The sequence below is a fragment of the Patiria miniata genome, unplaced genomic scaffold (genome assembly GCF_015706575.1).
Source record: "Patiria miniata isolate m_02_andy unplaced genomic scaffold, ASM1570657v1 HiC_scaffold_6, whole genome shotgun sequence".
NCBI classification, from domain to species: Eukaryota; Metazoa; Echinodermata; class Asteroidea; order Valvatida; family Asterinidae; genus Patiria; species Patiria miniata.
The window spans coordinates 12,771,906-12,785,214 of NW_024037073.1; the positions used below are offsets into that span (position 1 = coordinate 12,771,906).

The 13,309-nt window shown below is 41.4% G+C and overlaps 1 protein-coding gene across 1 annotated transcript in view; it reads right to left on the reverse strand.

The window, feature by feature from the left end:
- Positions 1–13,309, reverse strand: part of LOC119742923 (poly [ADP-ribose] polymerase tankyrase-like) — a 71,233-nt gene that overhangs the window by 20,304 nt on the left and 37,620 nt on the right. The window contains exons 24-33 of the mRNA XM_038219189.1: positions 12,242–12,401; positions 11,666–11,742; positions 10,034–10,295; positions 8,455–8,613; positions 6,778–6,895; positions 5,922–6,039; positions 4,414–4,672; positions 2,561–2,684; positions 1,691–1,936; positions 766–1,070 (exon numbers count right to left, since the gene is read on the reverse strand). Coding sequence (XP_038075117.1) covers positions 766–1,070; positions 1,691–1,936; positions 2,561–2,684; positions 4,414–4,672; positions 5,922–6,039; positions 6,778–6,895; positions 8,455–8,613; positions 10,034–10,295; positions 11,666–11,742; positions 12,242–12,401 — 1,828 coding nt within the window. The remainder of the gene's footprint in view (positions 1–765; positions 1,071–1,690; positions 1,937–2,560; positions 2,685–4,413; positions 4,673–5,921; positions 6,040–6,777; positions 6,896–8,454; positions 8,614–10,033; positions 10,296–11,665; positions 11,743–12,241; positions 12,402–13,309) is intronic.

Here is a 13,309-nt window from a genome sequence, read left to right on the forward strand (position 1 = left end):
CATAGCAGCCTGTTACAAGTTATTAACAATGTGGCAAGTGTAAATTTAAAGCAGACGTACTAATAGTGGAATACCCAAAGCTTTGCTTGAGGATACAAACTCTTTTACATTATTCAAATTTAGACACATCAAATGCACATGTAATGTACAAGAGAATACTAGAGACACTGTGCAGGAATGTATATGATATTGCACATTTAATTAGGAGGGTCATTAGGACATATTAGGTGTGTACACCCATTCACACATGAATGCCAAATTTTTTTAACTGAACGTACAAAAACTCAAAAGTGCGCTTACGTGTGAGGGAACACTTGAAATGGGGGGGGGGGGCAATCAAATTTAGCCATGTGATGCACAATGCACTGTTATATTATTCACAATGCACTGTTATATTATTGAGGATAATTTCAAGACAATATCCTCAATAATAAAGTCCAATGTCAAGATTTTAACCCAAAAAATATGATTAGTGCTCAATGAAAGCATTCTTAATATACATCAATGAGTACAGGGTTCGGAGCAGCACCATCCGTGTGTAAACCTTTAGAGTTTGTGTGATTCCAAGAAGAAACAGTTAACCCAAGGTTTCAAACAGTGTGGTCTGGTCATCTTCAGGAGATCGCTCAGCCGAATTAAGTGTTGAGTTCAACTGTTTGAGTTTAATTGATTCTCTATCATGGAAATATTGAGGTCTTATTCAAAGCTGTATAAAAAAGAAAATAGCTGAAATAGAAACAAATTTATTACAATAACCTGACTCACCCATTTAGACTCCTTGATTTTCATGAATCGCTGTAGCTCGATAGCAAGTTTGGCCGAGCGCATCTCCATGGCGTAGTCCAGAGGCGTCTGTTCGTGCTTGTCTCGCATCGATATCTTGGCCCCCAGCCTGAACAGGAGGTCCAGCATGATGACGTTCTCGTGCGTGCCGTAGGAGTGAGTCTTGACCAAGTGGTGGATGGCAGTGCGGCCGGCCGAGTCCACTGCGTTGAGGTCGACTTTGGAGGTCTCCGCAAACTTCTTGGCTGCATCCTGTCTCTTTTCCTCTTCCAGTTGCTTTCTCTTCTCTAAGAGGGAAGGGGCAGTTGGATTATTAATTGGTTCTCATAACACAAAGGCACCCTAGAATAGCCAGACCGTACCAAACAATCCCAGGTCAAAATGCCTCTCTATTTTTTCCCTGGCATGGGTGGCTTGTGCGTAAAGCGCTCTCCTCTCACCACTGTGGCCCTGGTTCGAATCCCGTCCGCGGACCATACATGCCATAAGTGAGTAGAGTTGTGGATTGGTTCTCATCCAGTGCCACAAGGATTTTTCTCCAGGCTCTCCGGTTTTCCTCCCCCTGGAAATGTCAAACATTTTCGATCTCAGGCTGCGCTCTGTGCTCATATATGGGTCGATGTGGCCGGCAGTCATAGGCGCCTTTACGTGCCAGCGGCTGGACCACATTGTACCCACTTCCTTCACAATTTAGCTTCTCAGCTGCGAGTAATTAAGGAGGATTAGCCTCCCAAATTATTAGTATTATTTTTATTATTTTTAGACTGCTTCCATCTTCGGTTTTGTTTCACTACTTCAGATCCTGAATGTGGATGTGGGTATACTAAAAAAAAGTATTATTGTAGTACATTGCATCTCTATGTACTTTGGTCCTATATGCGTTAAATGCATTGGATCCTGTGCACACCTTTCTTTCTTGCTTCAAGGAGTGCTTCCTTTTCATCCTCATCTTCAAGATCCTTTTTATTTTTCTCGTCCTCCTCAACCTCCTCCTCATCCTCCATCTCATCCTTCTCCTCATTCTTCTTCTTGTCTTCCTCCTCCAGAGCCTTCGAGATGTCATAATCAGAGACTTGGTCGATATAATCCAAGCCATCTAATTTTCCCAGGGTGTTTGTCTTGATATACCTCTCCTTATCATTGGGCTTCGATTCTGCACACCATAAGGCAAGGGCATGAAATTATAACAAGAACTTTGGATTCAAGTTTGCCAATTCAAACCTTAAACAGACTTTGTCATGTAATGTTGCAGTCGTTTTTTTTTCATGACATTATTGTATAAAAATGCAAAGTGTTTCGCCTGTGACTGGATTTTTAGCCTAAAAGGGCCAGGAAGAGGGGGGCATTCAGCAATTTTCTTAAAGGAAATATTTTGGGCGAAAAAAGCCCAAGGTGGCTGCCACAATTTGCAAGGCATGCCACCTCACCATTATAATACTAGAGTCTTATATAGCGCACGTATCTACCAACAATTAGGTACTCAAGGCGCTGGAAATTATGTCTATAATTAACAGCAGGTAAATGAAGTTTATGAGAAATATGAGATAGAATCGCGACAATGCTGCTTGTGAAATATTGTCCAATTACATGATATACTAATGGAGGCGGAACGCACAAAATCTGAGACAAACAAAACTTAGTGTACAAAAACTTCATAGGGTTGTCTAAGGGGCGTGGCTAACTCGCAAACGGCGATAGGTCAATTACACCTAGTTAAGTTCATATATTTTCAGTTCAAGAGATGACACTTGAATAAATGACTTCTGGTAATGCTTACTCCTCTGCTCCCACAGATTGACAGCCCAGGTAGAGAGAGATCCGGCATTCAGATTCCCTTCACCCCTCTCAAAGTGTTTATCACAGTTATGGTCTAAGAGTAACTTCACGAGTTCCATTTCATTCTGAGGGATGCGATAAAAATGAAAAGAAAATCAAACTTTTACTTAATTCTTTGAATGCTGGCTTCATTCCCTTGACCCTGACTGCCCCAAAAGCTACAAAATACTACTAGCAGTAATCTGTAGTATGTAGCACTATAATAGTGATACAGTACCTTTATAATATTTTGGTATTACTATGGGCTCCGTGCGCCCACGAAAGAGGGCGCCCTTTTACCTAGCAACGACGTCCCATGGGCCGGACATTTCGCTGGCTGACGAGCACCGTTCATTGTGTGTGACGCACATACACCAGGGGATTTGTACTAAGTACACACAGTGGCCGTGCTTCGCGGCAAATGAATTGCAATCAGGCAAGATGGCGTTGGTCGGTCACCCCCAACTGCACTTTCTTTGCCGGTGAGGGGGTACTTGTGAACGGAGCGGATACCTCATACATAATAATGATCAAGAGTCCACTACGCATGCGGTTTACAAAGCAATCGAGGCACTATTGCTACAAGTGAAAAGACTTGCTGCAGACGTAAATGTTAATCAGTGTTTCTTGAGCTCTATTATGCCGAACTGGAGAATATTGTAGACATTGAAGATGCCTCCCCTACTAATGCGGAAGAAACTCTTAGAAGATACTATATTGCAAAAGAACTGAACTTTACTGAGGTTGAGCAATATTCGTCTGGCGAGCTGGGCAAGTTTCTCTGAAGATTTTATGCCGAGTGTGTAAACTTCATTCGGAAAACTTTGGCAACTGAATACGTGGAGCGCTGTGGTTTAATGATTCCGGTCCACGACGTACGTGCAGTGGTACATGGGTTCGTGCTCTTGGGCAAGACACTTTATTACAATTGCCTCTCTCCACCCAGGAGTATAAATGAGTACCTGTGAGGGTAGAGACCAGATTGCACTGACTCGAGCTGCTGCAAATACCGGTCTCGTAGCCTGATGAACAGGGGTAATAATTGTGAAGCACTGATGTGCGTGTTTGTAGAACACAATCAAAATGGATGGATTGAATTTTAAAAGTGTACTCTAAATGCAACGCGCAAGTAGAAGATACGCAAACAACTTAAGCACGTCATGACGGTGCGAAAAACGTCACAGCGAAAAGCATTTGCAGCGGAGGGACGCGCACACGTTGCGCTGTTTGCGTAGAGCAAAATGACATGCTCATTTCCTGATCATGCGTTTTGGTTTTGGGCGTATCAGCTTCGATGACGCACCGGTATGGAATACAAATGCAGTTATGCAAATAGACACACAAAATACGTACACAATTTCTAGTTCTCCATAGGTTTGTGTACAAACATGGATGCGCCCAGCAGGCATCACTTTGTACATGAGTTAGCGCTCTAGTAATTTAATGTAGCTCTATGGTGACGACAGAGTCTTGAGAATGAGTAGGAATATGGCTGAACATAACAAGCCTGACACGGGTACACAAGAAATGTACAAATACCGGTATGTTTACGAGGACTCAGACTCAGGCTTGACTCCAAGTCCTTTTGCAAATAACAGAGGCATCAGCCACGGTTGATAACAATTAAAAAGTGAATAAAACAAACACCCCCCCAGAAAAGAAAAAAATAAAGGAGAGAGGTAATATTCAGTTGTTAAAAGTTAGAATATAACCTAATCAATTAGCTCCCAAGCATTTATGACTGGGTATTTTGGGGCTGTTAATTTTACTGTTTTTACAATTGCACGTAGAGCTACGGATGAATAAACTGAATACCTGTTGGACAGCATGCATGAGTGGTGTCAGACCGTTCTCATCTGCGTAGTTGCAGCTGGCTCCTTTCTGCAACAGGAACTTGCACCCCTTGAAATCGTTGGTGTGAATCATGAGAATCAGAGGGGTGCTGGACACCGACTTCTCCAGGGGGCCGTGGTACCAAGCATCAATAGTATCCGCTCGCTGCTGGGGGATGCGAGCCTGCACATCTGGAAGCTGGGCTCGGATGTCCAGGGAAGCATTATAACTGGTGAAAAGGCTGCATTGGCAGGAAATTATTAAACAAAAACCGAGATTTTTGGTTTCAAAGGGAAGTAAAAAAGTAAAGGTAAAGGTACCCATAGCCATTATTGGCCGTAGGGGCAGTGGGATGTTGGGTGCGGCATATGAGTGGCGGTGCCCAGTCCTCTCCTCTTGCCGTCTACCTTCCCTGAACGAATCAGGTACCCATTTTACTGTTGGGTCGTCAGAGAGGGTTTTCCAGTTTTTGGTCCGAATGGGATTCGAACCGCCAACCTTCCACTCTGTAGCTCCACGCTCTATTAACTGCTCAGCTACGAGGCCCCTCTATAGGGGCCTCGTTCACTCTCCCTTCAAAGGGAGTGTGAACGTAATATTAGTTAGATAATCAGATTGCCACAGTGGTTTCTCTCCTCGCCTTTGGCCACTATGGCCCGGGTTCGATTCCTGCCCTGGTCCACAGTGGATTGGGTTTTCAGTCCCTACCTGATTCCGTGGGTTTTCCCCAGAATATTCCTCTGGGGTTTTCCTCCCACCTCTAAAACTGCGATTTCTTCTCATTGTCTTTTATCCACATGTTTTGTTCAGGCTTGCAAGCTACAGTGCCTGGGGCGTTTTTGAGGAATCCTTGATTTCATTACCGAGAATTAACAATAATAGACATGGTAACTTTCAGAGAATAGAGACATACAATTATAAATGTCCCATTTACCTCTACTTTTCAAACACACACCCGTACAGATATTGTTTCTTTGATAGCGCTGGAGAAATGGTAAAAGTGTTCTTCGGGACCCCTTTCCTGTAAGACAACTAAATCTACTTTTATGTTATTGTCTCGCCAAAACACCGGTGCCCGGCAATGTTCAAAAGCCACAGGAATGTCATGGAATGAGGGCAGGGTTATGCATTTAGAGGGAAATTATGGGGTAAAATGATGAACATGATGACAAAACACGACAAAACATGAACATGGAGAGGGTGTCGGCTCACGCTAATGCTAAAACTGTTCATTCCCACGGCATTAACTTGGAAAAAAAATATTGGATAATTAAGTCATCTTTTTGAGTGAAATAGAACAGTTGAAAATCTTGAAAACTAAGGGAAAGGAAGATTCCTTGGGTAACAGAAGTCATTTATGAGCAATAAGAACTGTTTTAGAACTAAAGAGATAGAGGAGCCCTAAAGTACACTTTTACCTCAAAAATTGATCCAATTCCTGACACTAAATCCAACAGCTGACATTTATTTTACAAAATCAAACGACTTACTTTAAGACTTCCTCAGTCAAATTGCTGTGGCCTATGTTCCAGAAGACTGCAACTGTTGGTGTGCGCCCTCTATTGTCCTTGCAACTCAAGCACTTCTTGAAACTTGCCTGGTCTTTTTCTGGAAAAGACAATCTTCGAGTAAGGAAAGGGCTACCTTTTTAAATTTCGAATTGTATGGCCCCATTTTGTGGTTCTGCTTCAGATTATTAACCGTAACCACCCTGAATCCTTCAAAATCCTCTTTGCCAAAGTGGAGGAATTTGGAGGATTGAGGTTACATGGCAAAAGTGTGTTACTGATTTCGTAGGATGCACTTTGACAAGGTCTTGGGCCGGACCTTGTGTTGTGTTTGCCCAGCCATGCAAAAATATAGGCCTGGATTATGCTTGAAATCCTCCGTACTGCTCCAGGATGTCACTGGCCAAGCCTCAGCATATTGACAGTCACTGCCACAGGATTTTGCAGGATTCAAGCAGTGGTCACCCCTCCACGGACCACATCCAAGAAATAATGGAGGAATTTGCAGGATTGAGGCTACATCCTAGCAAAAAGGCCTAGGGAGTTGGGGTTAATAGAGGGGGGAAAATCTGTTTACTGTAGGAGAACATTTTGCTAGTGTAGCAAAAAAGTCCACTCCAATTGTAGGCATATTTTCAACAAAGCACAAAGGGAAAGTAACTGGGTGCATTATAATAATAACTTTCGTTTTTTTCACAAGCTGCGTTGACATGATTCTACATGTTCTAACGCGATTCTACCACGACAGGTCAATTTTGTGAGTGGTCACATAGCACTATCTACTGTACCGATCGCTTTATAGCAAGGAAAAGTGGAAATTCAGTGACATTTGACCTACCTGCGAAAAGCTTGCACAGTCTATTATTCTGGTTGGCAGCTGCGTAGTGGAGAGGAGTGCAACCCTTGTCATCCCTGGCAAACAACTTCACGCCTCTCTCTAGCAGGGGGTTGGCAATCTATCCAGAAGGCATGTAAAATAATGATCCAATCTGTTTCTAAATTTATTATGTTGCCCTGTACACAAAGGATTGGAAATATGAGGTAATGCCTTCAAGTGCAAACTAAATTTCCTTTTTCACTGCATGACATGCAGATTGTTATTTCTTCCAAAACAATCTTCTGCATTTCTTGATGTTGACGCACATGTACAGGGTGAGTAAAAAAAAGCGGAACCCAAACCCCAAAAAATATGTTTCACATTTACAAAAATATGTCCATGTAGCACCAAATATAATATTGACTGGAAAGCCAATTTCATAAGCTACTTTTAGATGAAAAAATCAATGAAATTGCTCAATCGGTTCAAACGATATCACCATTTAAACACAATGACCCTAAAACTTCTTTCGTCCAAAAAGCAATTTCAAGAATCGTCGTCACAATTGTCTTCAAACATCACCAGCGATAAAACCTCAATTTAAAAGTAAAACATATTCCACAAAGTCATTTTGAAGGTTGTCTTTTAATAAAAGTGGATTGCATAAAGCATATTGTATACCTAAGCAGGGTTGTTAATAAAGATATTGTGTACTACAGTTGTTGACAGTTGTTGAAACAAGTATTCTGTGCCATTTTCTTTGTTGTTCCAAACAGTCAGAACACACAATAAAGTGGTTTTTTTTTTACGAAACAGGTTTTAGGGTCATTGCGTTAAAATGGTGATATTCTTTGAAAGGATTGAGCAATTTCAGTATTCTTTTCACCCTGTACATGCACAGCTGATAATCTAAACAGGGGTGCGTTTCACTCACATGAAATTTAACATTTGGCTAACCTAACGAGTAATATTTCTGCAAATAATGATGTGAGTATTTTTTTCGCTGTCTTCTCTAATTATACAAATCTAAATATATGCTGATCTACGGAGTTAACAAACTTGGTTGCCATAATAATAAGGAGCCGGATGGGAATGTCCCCGTGTTTTCTCCCCAAAAGATTTTTCGCTGGTTTTTCGCAGGTTTTTGTACTTTTCAAGTTACGGAATTTTAAACACAACCACCGTTTTAAGGTTCTGTTCACGGATCACAAAAAAGTTCAGTGTTCTTTCAGCAACACGAAAACAAATCCCACAAGGATGTGTGTGAATTGTTTTCGTGTTGCTGAAAGAACACACACCTTTTGTGTGATCCGTGGACAGAACTTTAAAACGGTGGTTGTGTTTAAAACTCTGTAACTTAAAAAGTACATAAGTGATGTGAATTATTCTTGTACTTAAAGAAAGCATATAAATTGGGCTTTCATATCCTAGATTTTGAAAGTGCTACATGCACAACTTCACTAAAACAATGGTCCCGACATTTGGGTTTTGGGGTTTTTTTACTCACCCTGTATTGTATTTGTAAAGTATTGTATTTGTATACATGTTTGTAGTCATTTTTTATTGTATGCAGGGCTCCAATGGAAACCAGTTTTGAACTGTTTGGGCATGGCATGCCCTGGGTAAAAAATGTAATAAATAAATAAACGAGCATGTGTGTGTTCCACTCACACACGTGGGGTAACTAATAATACATACCTCTTCATATATTTGGACTGGGTCATCCAAGTTAGAATGTATGGCGAGCAAGTGCAAGAAGTTACGGTTTCTGCTATCGGTGGCTTGGACTTTCTTATCGTCTGGCTGTTTCAGGAGCATGGTACAGGCCAGCTGAAGTTTCTGAGCCTCAAAAATGGCCTGGTCAGGAATCAATTAAAAAAAAAGGTAAATTGAGACTTTTTCTCAATAAACTACTGCTTCTTTTCCGTTCCCCATATGATTAATAGAAATTTTCAACAAAGATATTAACAAACTTAGAGACTAACAACTGAGGGCTGGCTAGTTGGATGGGGCCTGGTTTCAAGGCTCTGCTTACTAGGGTTGTGCATCAGAACCGGGTACCTGAGTACACGACCGTTAAAAGGAATATACAACATTTGCAAACATCGAAAAATAAACCTACCCAGTTTGTATGAAATACCTTACTAGGAAAAATAATGCCACCTGGTGTGAAGTCATTTTCAAGAAAAGTGGTATCTGTTTTTCAACTACTGCTCCAAATTTACAATTTTTTCAGTCCAAATTTTGTTTGCTATTGGTTACATGAATGGGTGCAGGCCAGCTAGACTAGTGGAGTCAGAAAACCAGTCTACTTGAACATTTTTGTTTTTCTTGGTTTTTCAGCATTTTCGAACACAAAACTTCAAACATGGCAGTATAACAATGTTTGATCTATTATAGTAACCCCTCAAATAGTTCATTTCTGAAAACTACAGCAAAACCCAATGATGTACATTCCCTTTAATGTCAGGAACCAGTTCCAGATTATTGAATCAGGTATCCGTAACCAACTTTACAAATTACTTAGACAACGAAAAAGAAAGGTTTTGAATGTCATTTGTGGAGATTTTAAATAAATGAAAACCAGGGCTACATGGGAAAACAAAACATATTTCATGTTTATGACACTTGTGAAAGTTGCAGTTTACACTGTAAAGCTATAAAGCTCACTGTGCACATTTGTATCTTGCTGTATCGACGCACAGGTGTGGTAGTATTATTGGCGGAAGGGGTGGGGGGGGGGGGGGTTGAAGGTCCCAAAAGCAAGCAGGTACAGTAAAACAATGCTATCACAAACATGATGGGGTCCATGTAACATAGTCCGTTAGAGGGGTCACTCGTTATAACAATTTTCAGCATGTCTGACTAGTAGGGGTGGTGTGGTCCAATGGTTACAGTGTACGACTCATGGTACATGGGTTCGAATCCTGACTGTGGAGACATGGTGCTTGTGCTCTTGAGCAAGCTACTTTACCATTATTGCTTCGTCCTTCGGATGAGACGTAAAGCCGTAGGTCCCGTGTGTTGTGTAATGCACGGTAAAGAACCCAGTGACACTTATTGCTAAGAGAAGGGTTTGCCCCGGTGTTTCTGGCAGTGGCTGCAATATATTCCGCAGCACCGTGTAAACCCTCATAAAGGTGCTACATAATGGGTCTCATATTTTCTCATAAACTTCATTTACATGTCTTTAATAATAGACATAATTTCCAGCGCCTTGAGTACCTAATAGTTGGTAGACACGTGTGCTATCTGGTATTATTATTAGTACACATACCTGCATGACACTGATGAAGGACAGTCTGAATTTCTGCATCCGGGGCATGATGAGAAAGATGACGCTCTCCCATCCCTCGCCCAGCACTGCCTGGACAAACGAGGCAGTGAAGGGCACAGGCTGGGGTTGGATCAAGGGCTTCCAGATCCAAGACTTGCTTGGCTCTGTCGACCCCTTGTTGGCCAGGTCTTCCAACTCCGGTGGAACAAATGTCACAGTGATGTTGATGTTTGCGCCTGCCTCGATCAAAACTATGGCCACGCTGGGATGGGAGTGGATATACGAGCCAAAATGATACAAAATGTGATCAGCACAAAATGGATTGTGGACACGGGTAAAAACATTGATGATAACCTGGAAAAGAACCTACCGATGTAATGGGAAAAATACTGCTCAAAGTGAAGAGACTGGCCGCAAATACCAAGTGCAAGCCTCACTGAGGGAATTATTGTGTTATTCCAATTCAGTGCGAATGACAGTAAAAACTGACTACTCATGCGTTTCATAAAGAGGAACAAAGAGCTGTCCTCAGATGCGACGTCGGATGCAAGGGGTCTACTAGTCCCTCCAGAAATGGCTTCGATTGAGAGAAAGCGTGTCTTAGCACGCCTTGGGTGCTATGCGCCCCTCGGGTGTTAAAAATCTCATATCACACATCACAGCAGTCAACAATTGTTAAATAGTACCCACTTGATCAATTATAGTTCATGAGCTATATAATCTTGTTGAGTTACTTGTACAATATAACAAAACAATTGCTAGCTGCTGTGATGTGGGATATGCCGTTTTAAACCCCTCGGGGTAAATAGCACCCTCAGCTATGCGCCCCTCAGGTGTTAAAAACGTCATATCCCACTTCACAGCAGTCAATAATTGTTAAATATCTCTCAGTTTGACATCCCAGTGAATATGCACATCATGGGTCTAGTTCCTATGGGTTTTCAATGTGCAAGGTTTGTTTAAGGGCATGTAATTCAATGGCGCCCTCACGACTGCACACATATATTGTAGTGGTGTGTCTGAAATACTGGCGACTGATGGTTCACATTCATGCTCTGATGCAACATTACAACTATGATCTAAATCGGAGTTAAAGGGAAGATACAACATTTGCAAACATCAAAAAAACGAAATGATCACATTATCACGAAATACCTTACTGGATTGTTAGGGACTGACATTCTAAATCATCAAGAAAAACTATATTTTTCCAACGCTGGTCGACCGACCAGCGTTGGAGAAAACTGGCTTTTTTTCAAAAACTGTTCCTAATTATTCATATTTAGTTTTTCTGACTTTTCTTTGCAATTGATTACACACCTGTGAAGGGGTACAAGCCTGCTAGACTGATTCTCTGACTTTACAATTCCCCAAAGTGTATTAATTGCTCCGTTTCATCAAGTGGGGTCAGGGAACCAGACTACAAGAATATGATAGGTTTTCTTGGTTTTTCCAGCATCTACAAGCCCAAAACGTGAATTAAGTCAGTTTAACAATATTTTCTATAATATGCTGATCCTCCAAATCCATTTCTTTCTGAAAATTGCAGCCAAAGCAAATGTTGTACATTCCCTTTAAGCAAAACATGTCCATGCTTTTTATTTAATTGGTCGGTGAAGAAGGTCGACTCACCTATCATGGCCTCCTAGGGCCGTCATAGCCAAGGGGGTGTTGCCATTACGATCTTTGATTTCCAGATTCTTGCCTTTCTATTAAAGAAAGAGAGTGAGAGAGAGAAATGGATATTGATATAGATATTCATTTTATGGAAACCCTACCTGTCGGTATGTGAACTCCCAGCAAGATATTTAGGATGACTACCCTGAGCACACACAAATGATTTTCCTTGGTGGTTGTTGTTTGTTTGTTTGTTTTGTTGGGGGAAGTTAGGGGTACTCGAATATTAAATAACTATAGCTATATATTAAACAACTCCAACCCCCCCCCCCCCCCACCCGCAATCTTGAAACATTTGCCATTTTTCAAAAAATGTGTTCTGTGAATTTTTGTTTTGGATACCAGAGTAACGCTGAGAGTTTTTTTCTTTCAAATTCTGAAAAAAATAATGAATACAGCACATCGTGTTGCTGAGAAAACAAAGTTTTATAGTTCTGGCCATAAACATGGATAAGCTGAATAAGTTACAATGTGAATGGCAAGTTAGTCCTCTAATAATTTTACTGAGCTCTGTGGGTATACTACACAGACCTGCACAAGGTATTTGGCTGAGATGGTGGCCCCCCGGTAGGCAGCCCAGTGCAGGGGAGTCTGTCCAAACTTGTCCTGGGTATCCACCTGCTGACCCTTCATGGCATCTAAGAGCACCGTCACTATCTCAATGGGGTCAGTCTTATCCCTGCTACGGTGTCTGTGACAAAGAGATGTGGCCTCGTGGTTAAGGGCACTGATTCGTGGTCTGTGGGTAAAGCTGCAGGTTGTGGGTTCGAGTCCTGGCGGGGTCATGGTACGTGTGCCCTTGAGCAAGGCACTTTGTCACTCATTGCTTCTCTCCACCCAGGAGTAAATGGGTACCTATGAGGGCAGTGATGGTTATTGTGATAGAAATAGCTTCCTTGCGCCTAACAGGCTGCATCGAGCTGTATACTCCCCAAGGAGCTGAGATGGTATTTGGAATGTTTCATTGGCCCAATGATTAGGGGTAATAATAATGTAAAGTGCTTTGATCTTAGTTAAAAGCGCTATATAAGAACCTGTTATTATTATTATTATTATTAATGCGTGAGGTGGATATGAGTTTTGACAGTATGGACCTCATTCACGAGGAGGCCATTTTGGTCGTGTTCCTTGAATGTATTTTATAAATTGTGACCTGTTGAATGGGATGGTGCCCAACTATTTATTCAATTTAGCCTCTCTTTCAATTTTTTTTTGAATGTGGCTTTAAACATAAGGGCATGGCTAATCACAATTTTTTTTAAAAATATTCATCGGACCAGACTGGTATCGATATGTCACTGCTTACATTTCTCTTCGCAAGTTCCAAAAATAAAGAGATTTTGCCTTGCTTTCAATTTAATAAAGCCCATAGATCTAGAGGAGGAAACACTGAACAGTCTCAGATCCTGCTCGAGAGAAAACTCAAGAGATTGAATGAAAAGAAGATCAAACACATTCTCCATGTGTCTTGACTACTGTCATTTAGAACAGTCACGTAAAAGTTTTGAAAAAAATGCTGATGATTGCCATCAAGTCACTCAAGTACAGACTTGCACATCATGTGCATCAGAACAATACGGTGAGATTGCTCATACTCTC